This window comes from Durio zibethinus, chromosome 7, assembly GCF_047325235.1.
Source record: "Durio zibethinus cultivar Kanyao isolate XHJ-2024 chromosome 7, ASM4732523v1, whole genome shotgun sequence".
Classification (NCBI taxonomy): domain Eukaryota; kingdom Viridiplantae; phylum Streptophyta; class Magnoliopsida; order Malvales; family Malvaceae; genus Durio; species Durio zibethinus.
Window position 1 is genome coordinate 28659987 of NC_143168.1, and position 19781 is coordinate 28679767.

A 19781-nucleotide genomic window follows, 5' to 3' on the forward strand; every position below is an offset into this window, starting at 1 on the left:
ATCTTTTATATTAAAAAAAAAAAAAAGGAAGGTTGTCGATGAACATTGTTCGGAAGAAATCCAACGTGATTGATGGTACTGATTGATGGTACTGCATGGGACTAAATGCCTTAATGTTTTGATTGGTTTTTTGAATTGTGTTTGCCGTTAATCAGCCCAACATGGTCCAAAACAACAACGATCGCATAAACCAGTGGGGTCCCGACGAAGCTACCTACTTAGTTCTCAGGATATCAAGTGGAAACTTCCATGTAATTTCTCTTAATTTGTTCTCATCTAGTTTGTACATATACATACATACATATCATCGCTGCATTTTTCATCGCCCTATGGTAGTGTGGAGTTCACCTTCTGCCATTATTATATACCAAATACGTACCAGTTAGTGCCAAAAGAAGAAAATGGTAACTAAACAATAATTGTACAGTTATTTATTAATTGTGTTTTGACATGGGAAAACAACTTTTAAAACACCAATGGGAAATTATGGTTTTTAATTTTATGAAATGAAATTAATACTACAAGCTGAAACGTGGCTGCTGATCATCATTGTTAGTGCTGTTTGTGATTCCCATTAAAATAAAATTAAATTAAAAAAGAAGAAAACATATACTAATAGCATACACTTAGAGGCGATTGCACGAGCCAAGTGACGCGTGATGTTTGTATTGGAATGCACATAATGAAGTGGATCAGCATGACACTTATTATCTCCTGATGACTGAGCTTGCCTGCGCCTGGATTGAAGTACAACTCACTCCCGTAGTTTTGTTGCATTAAGAATTTCTCCGTTACAAAGTAGTATGCATGGTCTTGTCTTCGTCTTCTCAGTTCTCAGTTCTCAGTTCGCTTAGCTCATCGTTCTGAATTTACTTAGCATCTCAGCCTTAGCCTTGGCCACAGCAACATCTTATTTACTTTCTTAGAAAAAGGTAATATGGTTCACTTCTGTTCTCCCCTTCTTAACTAATTATAACGCATCATCAATAATCTATCCCAACATAATAGATATGTTGCTATACATGTTGTATAGCAGATAAATATATAAAGTTTAGTGTATCACATCAAGTATCAACCTTTTGATAGACATATATAGAACAGCCTTCAAATTACTTCCTTCGGCAGCGCCGTGTGTGCATGCTTTTTTCATGTTAAGCTCAAGAGCACCTTCTCTTTTCGCCATATATAATTAAGTTGCCTTTTCATTCTTGGTGAATGCTAGTTTTCACTTCTACCTGAGATAATGTCTACATACTCAAATTGAATTATCATCCCAAACAAGTTAAATATAAAATTCTTTTTCCCCTTATCCTTCCCTGCAAGCCTTCCTTGACCGTGCCGTTGAAGTAATTATTTAAATAAATAAAATTTTGCTTCTTTTTTTTTTTTTTGAATGGATTTCATGTAATTTTCCGTAATATTCAAGAATTTCTGGGTATGATCAACTCCTGCTGCTTCTTATTTCTTGGTTTATGTGCATGCATGGGTTGTCTGTGAATACATACATACATAGATGTGGGAAATCTCATCAAAATAAAGGGAGAACATTAAACTTTGATGATTCGTTTAACAGTTTCATTGCAAATAGCCAAGTTTCCTTTTATTCAAGTATAATATGCATCGGCATTGCTTGCAACTATAGGCCTCGTGTAAAGGAACATTTCCTTTTCTTATTTTTTTAATCCCATAGTTCTTATTTCATCTGTGAGCTTTATTAATTATTTCACTAAAACTAAATATCTTTGATTTAACAGAATCATCATTCCAGCTTGTTCTTCTGCTTGTTTTTACTTTCGCTCATCTTCTGGCATACGTGACTGTTCAATTGAGTCTCTCTGTTATCTGTCAGGAGTTTCTCTAAACATGGCACACAAACTTGTTCCAGTCATGACTTTGTGTTTATGGGCTATTGCAAGCTTACTTCTTCCCTCTCCCTCCGCTGGCCTATCCAGAATTAGTTTGAAGAAGAAAAGATTGGATGTTCATGGTATAAAGGCTGCCAGAATTGCAATACGTGGAGAGGATATGCTTAATAACTTTGGTAGTTCAGTCGGAGAAGTAATTCCTCTTAAAAACTATTTGGATGCCCAATACTATGGAGTAATTGGCATCGGCTCGCCTCCACAAAACTTCACTGTCATATTTGACACTGGCAGTTCCAATCTCTGGGTTCCTTCTTCAAAATGCTACTTCTCTGTAAGTTTCTGCTGAATTTTATTCCTGTTGAATGTTGATGCTATGCTAGAATTACTAATCTTAGCCGGTAATTATATCTATTTGCAGATTGCTTGCTACTTCCATTCAAAGTACAAGTCTAGCCGGTCCAGTACATATACCAAGATTGGTAATGTCTTCTATTCTATCGTGGTTACTTTATTTTATCTTGATCATGTGTGCGAGATGTTTATTGCTAGAAACAAAAACGCATTCCTTTGTGTCTTGGAATCAAAGTTAAATAACTTTTCTTGTTTGGTGTGATTCAGGAAAATCTTGTGAAATAAATTATGGATCTGGATCAATATCTGGTTTCTTCAGTCAAGATAATGTTGAAGTTGGGGGTCTTGTTGTCAAGGATCAAGTGGGTTTTGTCTGCTTTTGAGTTTCCTTTCAAAAGGGTTTGCTGCAACTTTTAACAGGGCACTTTCTTTTGTTGTCCAATCTTCAGGTTTTCATTGAGGCTACCCGAGAAGTAAGTTTCACTTTTGTTTTGGCAAAGTTTGATGGAATCCTTGGGCTGGGATTCCAGGAGATTTCAGTGGGTAATGCTACTCCTGTATGGTATGGTTCTTTGTGAATTTAAATTCATATGCACCGTTTTCTTCGTATCCCTTTAATTAAATTATGGTTAAAACTTAAAAGATCAGGTTCATTTATCTCTAAACATTTTGCTTCCACTTTTGTGATACGCTAACGCATGATTAGAGTACAGGTACAACATGGTGAACCAAGATGTTGTAAGAGAGGACGTCTTTTCATTCTGGCTCAACAGGGATCCATTGGCCGAAGAGGGAGGAGAAATTGTTTTTGGTGGTGTTGACCCAAAACACTATAAGGGGAAGCATACTTATGTTCCTGTTAGTCGAAAAGGTTATTGGCAGGTGAATGAGACTAAACCGTTAATTATCCCAGCAAACTTGTCCATTTCCTTCTTATATTTTGTGTGGGAGGAAACTTATTCCTTTTTAATATCTCCAAATTGTCTTTTCAGTTTGATATGGGGGACTTTCTTATTGGAAACCGTTCAACAGGTGATCTATCAGAACCTCTTTGTTTACCAATCATGGATATTTGCTAATGGCTTATGGGTTCCTTTAATCATTGACAATTATAAAAGTCAAATTGAGTACTTGAAGAACAGATTCTATAGCTGGTATAGGAACTATTGTACATTGATTTTTTTTTTTTCTAAATGATATAACTTTGGCTTTTAACTTTTAAAAGAAAAACAAAAAAGAAACTTGTGACTGTGAATGACTTGAAGCTCTTACAACAAGATGTAACGAATTCTCATCAACGTCCTCAGGTGTTTGTGAGGGAGGTTGTGCTGCTATTGTGGATTCAGGAACATCCTTACTTGCTGGCCCCACAGTATGACCACCTCTCACTTTATATTTGTACACATACTTGGTGGTGTTTTACTAATAAATTTAAAGATTTCCAGGCTTAATCAATTATCTGGATCCTGTTAGTTAATTACTCTATTCGTTAATATCAATATTATTGTATGTATCTGAGGAGAGGAGGTGTTACTAATCAGTCATAAGTTCAGGCTGTGGTTACTGAAATCAATAATGCTATTGGAGCAGAAGGAGTCGTTAGTGCTGAATGTAAAGAAGTTGTCTCTCAATATGGGGAACTAATATGGCAGCTCTTAGTATCAGGGGTACGTTGTTTATTTTATGTTATTTGCTTTCATTGTCTTCTCAAGCTCTACAAACTGACCAGAGTATTAATCATTTCTGCAGGTACAACCTGACAAAGTATGTATTCAGATTGGCTTATGTCTTTTCAATGGGGATCAGTACATGAGGTGGGAAACCTAACACTTCACAGGCTCAACAAACTTCATATATGGTTTTGACTGCTATCTATCACAATCTTGGTGGAAATACTTTGCAAAAGAAAATAAACTGCTATAAGTGAGAAATAAATTTGAGTTTGAGCATATTTCAAATTTGGAGCTTCCTGCAAACATTTAACAGGGAGGTAACTTTTATATGTGAAAAATGATAGGGCATCTGGCGGAACATGTTTCTCTCTGACTACATATTATCAATTGTTTTTCCATGCACTCTTTTTATACCGATATGAGGCTTAGGAGAAATAAGTTTTCATGATCTACTGCACTTCAGAAGCTGACCTAGTGTTAGCTGAGGTTCACTTTCTGTGCAGCACCGGGATCAAAACAGTGGTTGAGAAGGCAAACATGGAGGAATTATCAGCAGGAAACAAAGTTTTGTGCACTGCCTGTCAGATGACAGTTATTTGGATTCAGAATCAGCTTAGACTCAAGGAGACAAAGGACAGAGTTCTCAACTACGTGAATGAGGTAATTTACTTTGAAACTTAACCTTGTTGAGAAGCCTGAAGGGGCAATGTATGTGAATGAGGTGGTTTTGGTCTTTGAAAGCTGTGCGAGAGCCTACCAAGTCCAATGGGAGAGTCAGTAATTGACTGTGCTAAAATTCCAGAGATGCCAAATATCACATTCACAATTGGAGAAAACCCTTTTAAGCTCACTCCACAGCAGGTTAGATTTTCTTCCTAGTCTCTTGACATGGGATAGAATAGGATGATACTCCACGAATGTTGTGGTAATTGAGAACTCATCAAGCAAAATACGGTAAATTAGGAGACTTTAAATAACTCATTCTGCAGTATGTTCTGAAGACGGGAGAAGACATTACTACAGTATGTGTGAGTGGATTTACAGCTTTGGATGTGCCCCCACCAAGAGGTCCTTTGTGGTAAGTATTGTAGCAGTCACAGTATAACCACTCCCATTTCTTTGCTCTTAGTTATCCTTGTAGCGGATGCTGAAATTAGATGCATGCAGGATTCTTGGAGATGTGTTCATGGGGGTATACCACACCGTTTTTGACTATGGCAATCTCGAAATTGGTTTTGCTGAGGCTGCTTAGCTCCATTTCTTATTCTTCTGTAGCTTACTATTACAACATGGTGATAATCAGTGCTTCAATGCCAACAAACATTATAGATGGAATATGCAGAGATTACTACACTGCTCCATAATTGATTATGACAATATGGAGAGACCCGTACCCAAAAAAAAAAAAAAAAAAAAGGCATTCTTCGCTTGTAAGCTTGTAGTACTGCATGATATGTAACGTTTGTACCTGGTTTATTTTATGATTGTGTTTCCCGAATATCATGCTGAATGAATATAATCCCCACCCTCTTATCCTTCATTGTGCTATGCACGTGCTTACCACTCCATAACCTACTTATGTATTAAATCCGTAAGGCATAATAATGTTACTAAATCATCTTAAAGTAGTCCAAGACGTTAAAACTTATACCAGTTTCTATGCTCAAAATCTTCTTTAGAGATCTCTTAAACATATATAAACCAATTTCCTTTTAAGTGTTTATCTTATGTTCCACAAATTGAACATAATTCACAGATATATTTAAGAGACTACACGAAATACGTAAAAATTGTCAAATTATGCCATCATTGTCCCAACAATCTCAAGGATTATGCAACCATTCCATAAGATGCGCAAGATACATAGCTAACATTTGCTATTCATCATCACTGTCATTCGCAAAAACTGATGCAACAGCTACTTTTGGTTTCTTGGCTGCCCTGCCAAAGGCATTCTGCAAAATGACAAAGTTAACAAGTTAGTCGCAGGCATGTTCATCAGTCAAATAATTTTAAACTGGCAACAGATTAAGGATTCAAATTTCCTGCTGGTTGCTCATTACAATGCTATCCCTCAAAGTAATTCTGGTTGCAACCAACATCAGAAATATATCACATCTAGAATCAGCCTTACTCTATAATTTTGTTCTCGACCCGATCCTACTCATATACTATTCCATGTCTTTGGTATTGCACTAAGCACAACATACATAGTTACAGTTGATAGGTGAGAAGTAATTGCCCAAGGAAAAGAGTATTGCCACCATACCATCAATGAGACCAAGGACAGGGCACTCACACAGAAGTTTAAACAAGCAAGGAGCAAGTAATCTGCTGCTGGGAATAGATTCTGAAGCTAATGGACAGAAAGATACAATTGGGTGAAGAAAAAACTCTTGGGTAACATGAACTGACACAAAAGGTTTGGAGAAAACCATGCAGTTAGTCATTAAAGTAGGTCAGAAAATTTAATCCCAGATAGCCAAATTCTTTTCCTACAAATCAAATGGATATTCTGAATTTATATTAAGTCAGAATTCTGTCTTTAGTATTCAACAATAAAACCAGGCACCCTACAAAATATATTTCTTATATGCATACTCATCGATGCATAATAAACAAATATGCAGTTTATTGCTAATCTCAATACCTCAAAAGAACACATAGTGTTACCCTATAATCAAATACCTTAGAGGTGCTGCTTTTAGAAGACAAGCCAAACTTCAATGTCTTTCGCTGATCCTGATCAGCAAGTGCAGTAGCAATTAGAGGAGCAGAAGCAGTGCCAGGCCCAGATTCCTCATGTAACTCCTGCTGCTGCAGTTTACAAGCACCAGCCCTATACCACATTAAAGAATACAAAAACAATAAGACATAAAATGGATAATAACTGATTAGCAGCCCTATAACATGCAGCTCAAATAATAAAGTGGTGCAGAAAAATTATTCAAAAAACCCTGGAGATAACAAGCACAATTAATCAGATACATTTGAGCAAACTTAGTCATTTCTCTTTCCTGACGTTGTTGCTCGCGCTTTTGTCTATCATCACGACTGCTACTACCATGCATTTCTCTCATTTCTTTAAAGCGCTGCAAGGAAATAACGAATGTTATTGCAGATTAAACAACATTGAAAACTACCCAATGATCAAAGAAGAGGTTGGAAAAGGGGAAGTGCATGTGTGTTTGTGTGAGAGAGAGAGAAAGTTTTGGGCCATTTACCTTTCTGTGGTTGTGATCATATGAGCTCAGATGGACCTCAAATTCCATAGCCAATTTGTATTGCTTGTTGCAAAGATCACAATAGAACACCTTCCGTATTTCTTTCACCTCTGTTTGAATTTTCTGCTCACGTTCTGCTAACACCTGGATTTTCATAATGTGCACGAAGCAGGCAGTAGAAGCCACCAGGTAATAAAAACTGCATGAAATTGACAAGAGCTTCCGAGGTTGATGTTCCCCTATGATATACCATTCCGATCAAAAGACACACATATATGCTATATGCTGCCTTCTGCTATTGGAGGTTTTCACAAAATGTAAAGCATCAACCTCATCACTATCTATCAGCTTAAACTTAAAGTCATTCTCTACAAGTTAAAAGTCATACCTCTCGCTTCTTGGCATGTGCCTCAGTCTCCTCAACCTCAACATCAAGTTTCCTACGCTGGATATTTTCTTCAGCGGTGAAGAAATCATCTTCTTCTTGTTTACCAATCCCTAATTTTGGATCTCTAATCCCAGATCTTATTGGTTCAATTATTCCTGTGAAACAGAAAATAGTAGTTAATGATAATAAATAACCATTGGCAATGGAATGGAAAGGCAGTCAGGATTTGGAGTACCCAAAAATGAAAAAGCCAAAGAAAAGACTCAACAAAATTATGTCATAACCTAATAAGCTATGTTGTCAACTATTGGAGAATATCAAGCCCAGTAATTGAAAAATGAAACCTAAGCAGCATTAATGAATTACTCATACAATAATTCACCAGTGCAATTACAGTAAGTTCAAGTTAAATTCCAGTTTCATATTATGTATCCCAGAATGTTTTCCTACAAGACTGAAAAAAAAAATTAGATGCCAAATAAAAAAATGACCCCATAATACAGAGGGGAAGTACAGAACAATGATAGGAATTTAACATTAACATACCCTGTTCATCCTTCCCAAGACCCTTTCCTTTCCAACCCATTTTTTGAAGAAGCCTAAACCCAACATTTGAAGAATTCAACCTTGTATCTAAGGTTGCTTGTTCCACATTATCCAGATCAACATTCTCTGTTGGCTTGTGATTGATTGGCAAGCGAAAATCTTCAGCCAAATCCTCAATAATAGAATCGTGGTGCGCCTATGCCAGAAAGTGCAGATGATACAGCTCAATACATCAACAATCATAGAGCTTGATGACAAAGTAGCTAGGTATGCAAAATAGTGACAGTATCTTTACAAGTGAAGAACTATTGCAAGAATAATCTGACTAATTGTTTTCAAACAAAGGAGTTTTACGAGTCAGTTGATTTTCTCAATTATAGCCACCTCTTCAAAAAACAAAAGTAAAACAGTGATTGAAGAGATTCATTCTGTGTATAAATGGATTAAAAAGGATGGGAAATCATATACATGGGATTGCCTACCTGCTCTTGTTGATGTTGCCGTTTATCTGGAATGTTTGTCTCCTGAGCACTGCTGTATCTTCGGTAGTCCATTTTATACCACCTACACTAAGAGGAATTAATAAAAAGCTAATAAGTTCATCAATCATGTTATTAGTGGAAGAAGTAGGATTAGAAATCAATATAGAAAACAAAGGTGTTCAGTGTTCCAGCAAACAATCAGCAAGGTTAAGACCCATTCTGGAATTAGGGTTTTTATTAAATTAGATTGATTTCCAAGCAGAGAGAACCAATTCTATGCAATTCTTCTTTAAGAGTCATCATCCAAACAAACAAACAAGAAAAAAGAAGAAAGTTTAAGATTCACAAGCAATCAGAAGACCATGAGAAAGAAGAAATCAACCAAATTAAAAAAAATGGTAGGGTTTTTTAGAAAGAAAAAAAGAAAAGAAAAAGAGTGGGGATTATATTATAAAGATAACTAGAATTGAGAAGAAAAAGAAAGGATTAATAATACCAGAGCAGAGGAAAAGAGGGAGCAGTTGTTGGTGAGATGAGATGAGATGTTCTTCTGCCTTGACCTTGGTCCGTAGGGGTAGTAAGTGAGGAAGGATGTTAATTATTTTTTATTTTTGAAGAGAAGAGAAGAGAAGAGAAGAGAAGAGGATTATGGGCTCTGATGTGCTGTCCTGAATAATAATTTGGATCAATCACTGTTGTCATAGGCCCAAGCATATGATGATGTGCATTAGGCCCAAATACATTGGATAAAAAAGAAAGCCCATCCCCATGGCATCTGTGGTGTCCCTTGCATTTTTTTATTAAAGACCAATAGAATAGAATATTCTATAATTCACTAATTTCTTGGCCGAAAAGAAACAAAAAAAAAAAAATCACTAATTCATTACAAGTTAGCACCACCTCGAAGCTACCTAGAGATACAAATAAAGTTAATATCTTAATTAATTAATGTGTTATTATTAGAAGAAAGAAATAAAACTAATGTTATGTTAGGTAGCTTCTATCTAATCTTTATTCCTCCTGCCCTACTTAACTATTTGTATATATATATATATATATATATATATATACATATATACATACATACATACATAAAGATTTCAAATCTAGCTACAGGCCCACCGCATTAATTTATTTATGCCTTTGATACTCAAAGTATGCATATATGTGTTAATAGGCCTGCAGGTTTTGCCTTAGGGGTAAGCAACCTTAATCTACAAAGCTTGCATGCAGATGCATATGCAAATGCAAATCCAATGCTGGGAGAAAAAGAGGGAAATCTTCTCATTAAAGCACTATCCACTCCAATTCTACCAACCACTGGCCAAATCACCATCATCACCCCCAAACCTATGCTATTTTATTATTCCATCTCTACTACTACTATTATTATGTAGTTGTATATCATGATCATGGAATGGAAAACAGATTTCTTTTTCTTTTTCTTTTTATTTAAATTCAGACTTTTTTTTTTTCACTTTACATTTCCTCAATTAATTTTTTTCACTTTACATTTCCTCAATTAATTTCATTGTCATCACTAAAAAAGAATCTTTCACACACACACACACACACACACACACATATATATATATAACATTTCATTATCTTCACTAAAGAAAAATTATTCACACACACACACACACATATATATATATATATATATGACATTTCATAATACTATATATTATTTTTGTAATCTACACAAATTAAACGCACTTTACATTATATGATTATACTATAATGTAACTAATCAATTAATTAATTGTATCATATTTTAACAGCTAGTTGGCTCTTAAAGAAAAACATGCCTTACTAGGAATTTGATGCCAAAAATAAAACTTCTGAATTATTATTTTACTTCTTAAAAACTAAGTTAATTCTTTAATAAATATATTAATACAATTAGATATCAACTAATTACTCATTGCTTATCCAATACATACAATTTAAGCTAGTATTATACTATCAATGACCCTTATAGTTGTGGATTGATTATTTAAAATTTGTATGCATGCATCACGTGTAATACAAGGTGATAACATATATATATATATATATATATCTTAACATATAATAATACAAGGTGCATCGTAACTTAAGTTGATAACATATATACGCATGGGTAAATATCCATTAGCAAATTAACGGTGACTAGTCGTTAATCAATATTTCTGTGGTTGAAGAATTAGAATAGTCAAAGGTAATGATTAGGAAAAGAGGCATGGCGGGAAGGAATTAGAACAAGAGAATGAGAAGGGATGTTAAAAGTGGTGGAACTGAAATTTCACCACAACTAATGGTCAGCATGTAAAGTGGGAAGATGAACGATCAAGAGTGGACGGATTGCAAAAGTTGGAATATTTAGTATTAATCACACTACATAACAACAGCCATTATGGCATTGGAATATACATATATATATATATATATATATATATATATATAAACATATCCTGCAAGGACCAAAAACAATTTTGCATTTCTTATATCTAATTAAAAATTGTTGTTACTTAACAATTATTACTAATATATAGCAAATATATATAGATCAGTTTTAATAAATTTACATGGCTTGATATGTGTAATATTGTATTTAGTTCGCGCTTGGGCCTTGGGACTTTGCTCTTGAATTTGTCCCTTTTTGGCAAGTCTGTTTGATGTGTACTCTTACTTACAAGGGGTTGCAGGAGGTACCAACTAGCAAAGGAAGTTGTCTTATATATTTTAAGACAAGTTTTAAAACACCAAGTATACCATCCATCACCAACAACCAAACAAAAGCAAAGGAATTAATGTGCATACTGCATCTGCAACGCCAAGTTGCCTATATGAAACCAGGGGAGCAAAAAGTACAGGCAAAGACCCAAGAAATGGGGTACTTAACTCCCAACCATTGCTTTTCTTTTTTTTCTTTCAGTCAAGCAAAGGAAGCAACGGACCACAACACATGGGAAGTCTAATCCCAGAACCCATTTCATCTAGTCCAGACACTTGTCCTCATCATACCCCCTCCTCAATTTTCTTCGATTCTTTCCCATTAGATGGTCTTCACTATAAAATGGGGGGGGCTCAAATCCTCATGAAAACCAAATTAGAGAGTGCCGACTAGACTCACCCTAACTCGCAGTGTAGCGTGCATTCGATTGTTACCCACAGCAAGTAAAAACACAAGACATATAGCTCTAGCTATGGGTGGGAACAAGCAGAAGAAGTCCTTCTCCTTTTTCAGTTTCTTCAAAGCTAAGAAGGGTCGTAAAGAACAGGATTATTCATATTCAGCGGGGGAAGATGTTTACAGCCCAAGAAAGGTGTATCCAAGTGATGAAGACAATACTCTCAGGGTGGTTGCTAAGCCTGGTATTGACAATTTAGCTACCATTTTCATTGCCAATTTCCATGCAACTCGTGTCTCAGAAGCAACCCTCATCACCAGGCAGACTGAAAACGAGGCCACCCTGATATGAAACCACTTCTTCTCTAGACCACTATACCTAGCTAGTTTCCTTGGAATGATCTTTCTTTCTTTTTTTCTTTTGGGTGAGACAGCAAATTGTTCCTTACTCATTACTAGTTGTTTATAGTTTGTGAATGAAAATTTAACATACGTGAATGCTTATACCAGTACAGCGAGAATTGCTTTTGTTCAGTCAAGTTTCTATATATGATTGTTTCCTTCTTTCACAGTTCTCACAAAATACATAGACAAATTCACGAGTCCTCTATCCTGCAATACGTACTCTGCCTTTTTACTTCTTACACTAACATTAATTCTACCTAGGTGTCATACGACATCATATGATTTGAAGTGTTCATTGTGTTCGGATTTACATAAACAGGAAGCTCATTTTGATTTTGGGATACAATTAATGTCTAGTTTCTTAAATAAGTGGAAATGCTAAATAAAAATAAATCAATTCAAGTCAAGACTTATACCTGATATACATATAGCAGTTTCCTGGTTGACAAGGAGAGCGCCTTAAACTTATTAAGCAATTTCATAATAGCATCGTATCTATACCTATATATAAAAGGAGTCCCAGACTCCAATTTCACGTGCACGTAATGAATGTCATAAGAAAACAAATTAAGAATAGATTTGGGCATCACCATTTCACAAACCAACCCCAGAAGGTTCTAGAGGAAGATTATGCCAAAAACTCTCTAATCTCTTTTCCTTATTCCATACCAAAACTCTCATTCAAGAAAACATTTTTTCCACATCCCAAACCCCACTCTGGCTTTAACAACACTGCTCTGTGACTCCGTTTCTACAACCATCCTTTCCCTTTTTTTTTTGTTTTCATGTTTTTTTTTTTTTTGGTTTTTTTCTTGAACGAAGAAATTCAACGTATGTTAATTGACAATTTGAGTTGTTTTGACATTGTTGTTTGTGTGCATGTTTGTTATTTGTTTTTATTATTTTTGTTTTTCATGCATTATACAGATTCTTCTTTTTGTGGTTTCTGAGTTTTCATTTTGTGTTTGGATTTTTTCTTCATGCATAGTTTTTTTTTTGTTTTGGGTTAGTAATTAGAAGGAATTTTATGTTTTGTAGTAAATCCTCCCACGGAAATTGCAGACGCAACAGAGTCGAAGGGCTTCTCTGGAAGTTTCATCTGTTTTATTCAGAGAAGCTTCATCTACTGCTCACAATTTCTTCCTTTCTTTTCAAAATCTGTTTTTATTCTCACAATGTTTTCAAACCCGATTAACTCAACCCAGAACTCGACAAACACGTTGTCATTGGCGTCGATGCTCACCACTACTGATCGTCGTTGTTTCCTTCTCTCTTTTCTCTTTTTCTTCTCTTTTTTCCTGCCTTTTCTTTAAAACACTAAATAGCTTAAGAACAAAAACCCAGAAATTGGTAAGAATCGAAGCTCTCAAAGGAGCCAAATACCTGGAAATTCCAAACGAAAATCCAAGAATCGAAACTTTCCAAGGTTTTTTTTTTTTTTTGTATTTTCACTACTATGAATTTGCTTCTGATTTTGTTTATTGCTTGATTTTGTTGTCTTTGTTGGGTGTATTTGCTCTGAGTTCTTACTTGATTGTGTGCAAGGTTTACCTTTATTTCTGGGTTCGACGGATCTTTAACCATTGTGGATGAATGAATCGTAAAGAAGTAGCAGGTCTTTGTCTCCAACGAAGGCACTATCAAAGCCACCAATTTCAAAAAGGTTATAAATGTGTTCAAAAATTAAACCAATTTGTTAATATTTTTTAAAAATAATCCGATTTTGATTTTAACCATGAATTTAATTACAGATAACAACAGGGAATAATGATAAGGGGCTGAAAATTTATGATCCAAGTTACCTGAATATAGCTCCAGTTCGATTGTCAATTTCTTATATAGATGGAGATGAAGGGATTCTCAGATACAAGATACAAAGGGTACCTAATTGAGGAATTGGCTGAGAGTTCCACTTTGTTGGAAGTGGTCTACCTCTTAAGTAAGCTTTTGCTAACACAAACACCACCTTTCATTATTCCAAACTATAACTATTTCAAAATTTTCACTATTTAAAATGAATTAAATTTATGCATGTAATTTTTAAAATTATTGTTTTGTGTTGGGAAGAAATATTTGGTGTACCTAACACTATGCACATAAAATTGCATGCTTGGAAGTTATGGATTAATGCAAATCCCAACTTCCAAAGCTATAATTTTATTTGTGAAAAATAGTGTAGACCTATCAGATGAGTTGAAATCTTTAATGGATCAAAGAAATCAATTGGTTGTACCCACTTTAAATCTATGTACATGGAGATTGTATGTAAATTCTATGACATACTGTGTCGTAAAGTTCAATCAAGGTTCAAGGGGAGAGAAGCATCCTAACATCCTGTAGTTCACTGTAGGCTTCCAATAGTACTAACTAAATTTAAATGTTTCTTGAACCTACAAATTCAGTTTATTGGCATTCTAACATCTTGAACCCACAGATTTAGGTACTATTAGCATATAAAGAAAATTAGTAATAATTAAATTAAAAATGGTTACTTAAGGCATTGAACTTATAATTTCATTTTACGAAATTAAATGATGTTTTAACCTTTGCTTAGAATCTCCTTTTAATTTGCTTATTATGATGATTCTCACCTATGTTGACTTCTTTCCTTTCTTTTGCCTAAACTTATAAACTTGCACTTTCTTCTCCTTACAACTTTTTGTTTCTATTTTTTTCTATCTGCAGGAATAGCTGTTACCTAGTGGTCATGGGGCTTATGGTCGGGCTATCTTCCTATCATAAACACTTTTGCCAAAGGTCTTAACATCCATTTGAGCCACAGGTAATTTAACTTGAATAATTAGTTCACCAGTTTGAATGTTCTATAGCATGGATGTGAGTTTATCAGCCAATGTTTATCGTTGTAATATATTTTGTCCTAGGGTTAAAAAATAGTGAAGCGCTACCACGGAATGAAGGTTACTGTGGAAGATGGAATTACTTTTATGGTAGATGTTGTTATTGTTGCTGTTCCTTTAAGTGTACTAAAAGCCAAAAGCATCATGTTCGAACCAAGGCTTCTAGAGTGGAAGGAAGCAGCCACTGATGACCTTGGAATAAGGATTGATAATAAAATAGCGTTGCACTTTGAAAAGATATTTTGGCCTAATATAGAGTTTTTGGGAGTTGTTGCTAGGACAGCTTATGATTGCAGCTACTTTCTAAACCTTTACAAGGCCAGGATCATTTTGTCCTTGTGTATATGCCTGTTAGGCGGCTGGCCCAAGACATTGAGAAAATGTTTGATGAAGCTACTGCAGATTTTTCTTTTATACAACTAAGAAAGATCCTTTCAGAAGCATCTACCCCTGTAAGTCAATTTTTCAAAAATATATTTTGTTCCAAAGTTTAGAGGATTCTCCTACCTAAGAACTAAAATGTGGGATTCTCGAGGATCCATAAACTTTATTCATTTGTGTCGGTTTGTTGCACCAACAATTATAGATGTTTTATTTAAGTTAAATTTTTTTTTACATTATTATAAACTTTTCATTTAGTTCGAAATCAATTTATATTTTAAGATTAAGCTTTGAATTTTTTTATTTATTTTTGTAATTTGAGTGAAAGTATTGTATTTGGTTTAGAGTTATTATAATTAAAAAAATAAAAAAAAAGGGACAGAATTGTTTTGCTAAAATTTGAAGAAGGTTTAATTCTAATTGGGTTATTGAATTGAAAGTGTTTTAATTGAAAAATAACTGTAAAAGAGAATTGGTTTGAGAGATGAATTTGGATTAAAAATTCAAAGTTAAAGTTAATTAGGAGATTCAAACCAAGAAAACTCATTTTTCTATTGTAATTGGGATTAAAGGCTTTTAAAAGACTCCATTAGGATTAATTAGAGACAATCAAGAATTAATTAGAAAAATCAAGAGAGAAAGAGTAAAAATAAAGCAAAAAAATTGAAAATTTTTTTATAGTCTTTTCTAATGTTTTAGGTTTAAATAATTACAATTTTCTTTTAGAAATTTTATTTTAGGGAAAGAAGTTGAGAAAAAACATAATTACAAAAGCCCAAGTGCTTTGTAATCAATCGTAGGTTAATCTTTGGTATTTACTGTTTACTTGTCTTTTTCTTAAGTTCTAGTTATCTTTGTATTTTATTATAATTATTTATTTATTTTATTTTTTGTTTATTTGTTTATTTGTTTATTTTATTTATTTGACTATTTATGTCTAGTTTTTAGGAAAAATTAGAAAGTATTTACAAAAAAAATAATAAAACATTAAAAAAATTTTTAAAAAATAATTAACAATTATCCAATTATGAGAATATTAAAAATTCCAAATGATAAATTTTTTAATAAATATCTAGGTGAAAAATTTCTCTAAATTTGACTAAAATGATGGAATAATACAAATGAAATTTTAATAAAAATAATTATAATTTTTTCAAATAAAAAATTAAAAATATAAAAATAAAACTTAAAAATTTGGGTGAGAATATTTGACATTTATCCAATGATGAAATCTTAAGAAAAATCACAAATGGTTGAATTTTCATAAGATTTTTAGGTGAAAGGTTTTTCTAAATTCAATTCAAATAGTGGAAGAATTTAAATGAGACTTTAAAAAATAATTATTATATTATTTTTTTCAAGGATTAAAAAACTAACAAGAGTTTAAATTCTAAATTTAACTCAAATGGTAAAAAATTTAGAAATGAAACTTGTAGGAAAATTTTCTAAATAGACTCAAATGGAGAAAAATTTAGAAATAAAAATAAAAATAATAAATAAATTTCGATGATTATCTAAGATATTTCTAGGTAAAAAAATATTTCTAATTTAAGCCCAAATGGTGGAAAAATAAAATATATTTGCAACAAAACAAAAACAAATGATTAAGTTTTTTCAATGATAGAGTCTCTTCAAGAAAATAAATAGGATTTTTTAATACTCTTGAGATAATAAAATATTTTTTAAAGAATTTTGTCAGATTAATGGAGAAATCTTAAAAATTATTTTTAATATTTAATTATTAAAATAAAATACCATTAGAACCAAGATGATTATTAAGATAATTTAAAATTAAATGGTATCATCTTAGGATAGACGTTGTGGGGATACTATAACCTTTTCCACACGTTATCGAACTCATAAACTTAGTTCTGAAATGTAGACCAGAGCCTATCTTTTAAGGACATTTAGTCAAGTTTAAAAGCTACTTGAAAGGATAGATTCATTTAGGTGATTAATTACACCTAGATAAAATATTAGTAGTCACTCTTCTTATTAAGTCTAGCTATAGATTTTTGGATCTATATGTTATAACAGTTTGGCGACTCTACTTGTGACTCTGAGAGTTAGGCCATTAATTAATTTTAAATTATCCTAATTTTTGGCTTACTTGGTTTTAAATTATTTATTTTTTTATTCATTGACTTGGCTTGTGAAAATTGTGAATCAAGATATATGTATTCTTTTACACACACACAAAAAAAAAAAATCATATGTATGTGCATTACATGAGCTTTATACCTGAGCTCTGTCTTTCTTAGGAGGAAATAAAATATATATGCTCTCATGAAATGATAATCTCTGCAATAGCTAGCAAAATACATTCATTCAAATTGAATCATTTCTATTTGTAGCCTATAATGAGTGAGGATTGATGTGCCTGACTAGTCTGTGATGGACAATAAAGTAAGAACAATTTGAATACCTTTAGATTTAACCCAAACCATATGCAGTAATACATAAAAAGTCGACCTCAAGTTAGAGCCATATCTACCCATCACTGGAATGTAACCTTAATTAAGACATATGAATGGACTTTTTAAGCTTCATTCATGTCACCTTCATAATAAATGTTATTTGATCCTTGTTGATTAAGTTGTTGTATGTTGTATGTTGTATTCTTATTTCAACATCACTAATATATGTATTTCATCCATGCATCATAATATGACATGTCAATACCTGCATTTATACATTGTTTATGCATTCATTCATTCATGCATATAGGATTGTTAAAAAATGTTATCCTAATTATGGTACATAAGGTTCAAAGATAACTCTATCGATTAAGAACCCCACGCAATCAACTCATCAATATAATACTAGAGCCTAAGCCATATAGATGGAATAGAAAAATACAAATTGTTTGAAAAAAATAGAAAAAGCTTAAGAAAAACTTGAGGAAGAAATGAGTAAGATTCTGAAAACCTTGAATAAATTGAATAAGAGAAAGAATGTAGAAGAATATGATAGCCCGCAATATCATCCCTTATAAGATGTTGTTGATCTTTTTTATCTTTTTAGTTATGGGCCACATCAAACCCAGTCCACACAGGATGCACCACCATGGTATTTTACATATCCTGTAGGGTATACATATCTTAGAATATCATTGGTTTCAAATCCAGAGTATTACTAAAGTTATGTAAATCTTATCTTTACTGAAAAGCCAATAAAGTCAATCCAAGTCTTCAACCTAGATAGTATCGAAGAAAAAAAAATTAAAAATAAAAGTGATTAAGTCATGGGGGAACTCAATAGCTGATATAAAGATGAATATGCTTAAAGAAAGGTTGTAAGCAGTGGAGGGAATTGGTTTTTATGGTTTCATAGATGTTATTGGGCTTTGTTTAGTCCCATACATCGTTGTTTCTTTAAAGTTTAAAGTATTAAAGTTTAAAAAATATGATGCTACAAAGTATACAATGACTCACATTACCATGTACTGCCAAAAAATGACTACCTATACTAGTGATGAAAAGCTTTTGGTACATATATTCTAAGATAGTCTTATTGGTTTTGTAACGATATGGTATATTCAGTTAGGTTGGTCTTGTATTCATTTTTAATAGGAGCTAGCTCATGACTTTATCAGTCAATATTGACATATAATAGATCTAACTATTGATCACTTTTTTTTACAAAATATGAAAAAGAAGACGACTGAATCATTTAAGGAGTATGCCTAGAGGTAAAGAAATATAACTATTTAAGTTAGCCATCTTTCACTAAGAAATAGACTATGATGCTATTTGTTAGTTATTTAAAATCTTTTATTATGAAAAGATGATAAGAAATGCAACGAAAAACTTTACTAATATGGTGATCTCATGATAAATTATTGAAAATGCCATCAAAAGTTAAAGTTTAAGAAAAAATAAACTACTAGTATAACGAAAGGAATGATGCCTAGAAAGAAAGAAACTGAAACTCATGCTGTATATTTTGATGGGTAATAATTTAAAAGTTATGCGTCATTTCACCACATGTTCATCCTACTTACTACCCCATAATTAATGGTATTGTGCAGGCCCCTTACCAACTTATTCCACAACCAGCTTACTAACTAATCTAACAACTAGCTTTTCAAATACCTACATATAGGTTTAGTCATATCACTACATCTGTTTCAAGGCCTAACAACTAAGTAAGTGGTTTGAAGAGATCTCGAAATAATTAAGAAAGAGCCCACATTGATTCTATCCCCATGACTTACACTAAAATATTTTCAAAACTGGTCAAGAATAACTTGGTATCTCCAATTGTTCTAGAACCACTGAAGTCACCCTATTCCAAATGGTATAATGCTAATGTCACATATGATTACCATAATGAGAGCGTGGGTTATTCTATTAAAATTTACCCTACTTTCAAACATAACGTGCAAAGTTTGATCCAAAAAAGCTTGGTGAGTTTTGATGAATCAGGGGAGTTAGATGTCAATAAAAACTTTTCGCTGCTCACACAAAGGCATAATTTTAAGAATGACAAAG

General features: G+C 33.1%; 2 protein-coding genes and 1 long non-coding RNA gene across 5 annotated transcripts; 2 read left to right on the forward strand and 1 right to left on the reverse strand.

The window, feature by feature from the left end:
• The first annotated feature begins 647 nt into the window (after positions 1–647).
• Positions 648–5437, forward strand: LOC149518305 (aspartic proteinase-like). 2 transcript variants are annotated; one of them, XM_089764300.1, is made up of 14 exons: positions 648–932; positions 1850–2196; positions 2284–2344; positions 2484–2578; positions 2666–2778; positions 2930–3098; positions 3209–3248; positions 3524–3588; positions 3770–3883; positions 3966–4030; positions 4393–4549; positions 4631–4750; positions 4879–4967; positions 5057–5437. In XM_089764300.1, exons 2-14 carry the CDS (start codon positions 1864–1866, stop codon positions 5139–5141), a joined length of 1506 nt encoding a protein of 501 aa, XP_089620426.1. In that variant the 5' UTR covers positions 648–932; positions 1850–1863; the 3' UTR covers positions 5142–5437. The 2 variants fall into 2 exon arrangements, with proteins under 2 accessions (XP_089620426.1, XP_089620427.1); XM_089764301.1 differs by having other exon boundaries at positions 736–932; positions 1755–2196.
• A 232-nt stretch (positions 5438–5669) lies between these two features.
• Positions 5670–9166, reverse strand: LOC149518306 (uncharacterized). 2 transcript variants are annotated; one of them, XM_089764302.1, is made up of 8 exons: positions 9026–9166; positions 8530–8616; positions 8048–8243; positions 7502–7656; positions 7114–7257; positions 6878–6981; positions 6578–6728; positions 5670–5844 (listed from the first exon to the last, which is right to left on the reverse strand). In XM_089764302.1, the coding sequence occupies exons 2-8, from the start codon at positions 8599–8601 to the stop codon at positions 5767–5769; spliced, it is 900 nt and encodes a 299-aa protein (XP_089620428.1). In that variant the 5' UTR covers positions 8602–8616; positions 9026–9166; the 3' UTR covers positions 5670–5766. The 2 variants fall into 2 exon arrangements, with proteins under 2 accessions (XP_089620428.1, XP_089620429.1); XM_089764303.1 differs by having other exon boundaries at positions 8530–8611; positions 9026–9143.
• A 3921-nt stretch (positions 9167–13087) lies between these two features.
• On the forward strand, positions 13088–15569 carry LOC111277131 (uncharacterized). The gene is made up of 5 exons (XR_002688668.2): positions 13088–13475; positions 13595–13712; positions 13801–13988; positions 14735–14831; positions 14932–15569. It is a non-coding gene; the product is annotated as an uncharacterized LOC111277131 (long non-coding RNA).
• The last annotated feature ends 4212 nt before the right edge of the window (positions 15570–19781 follow it).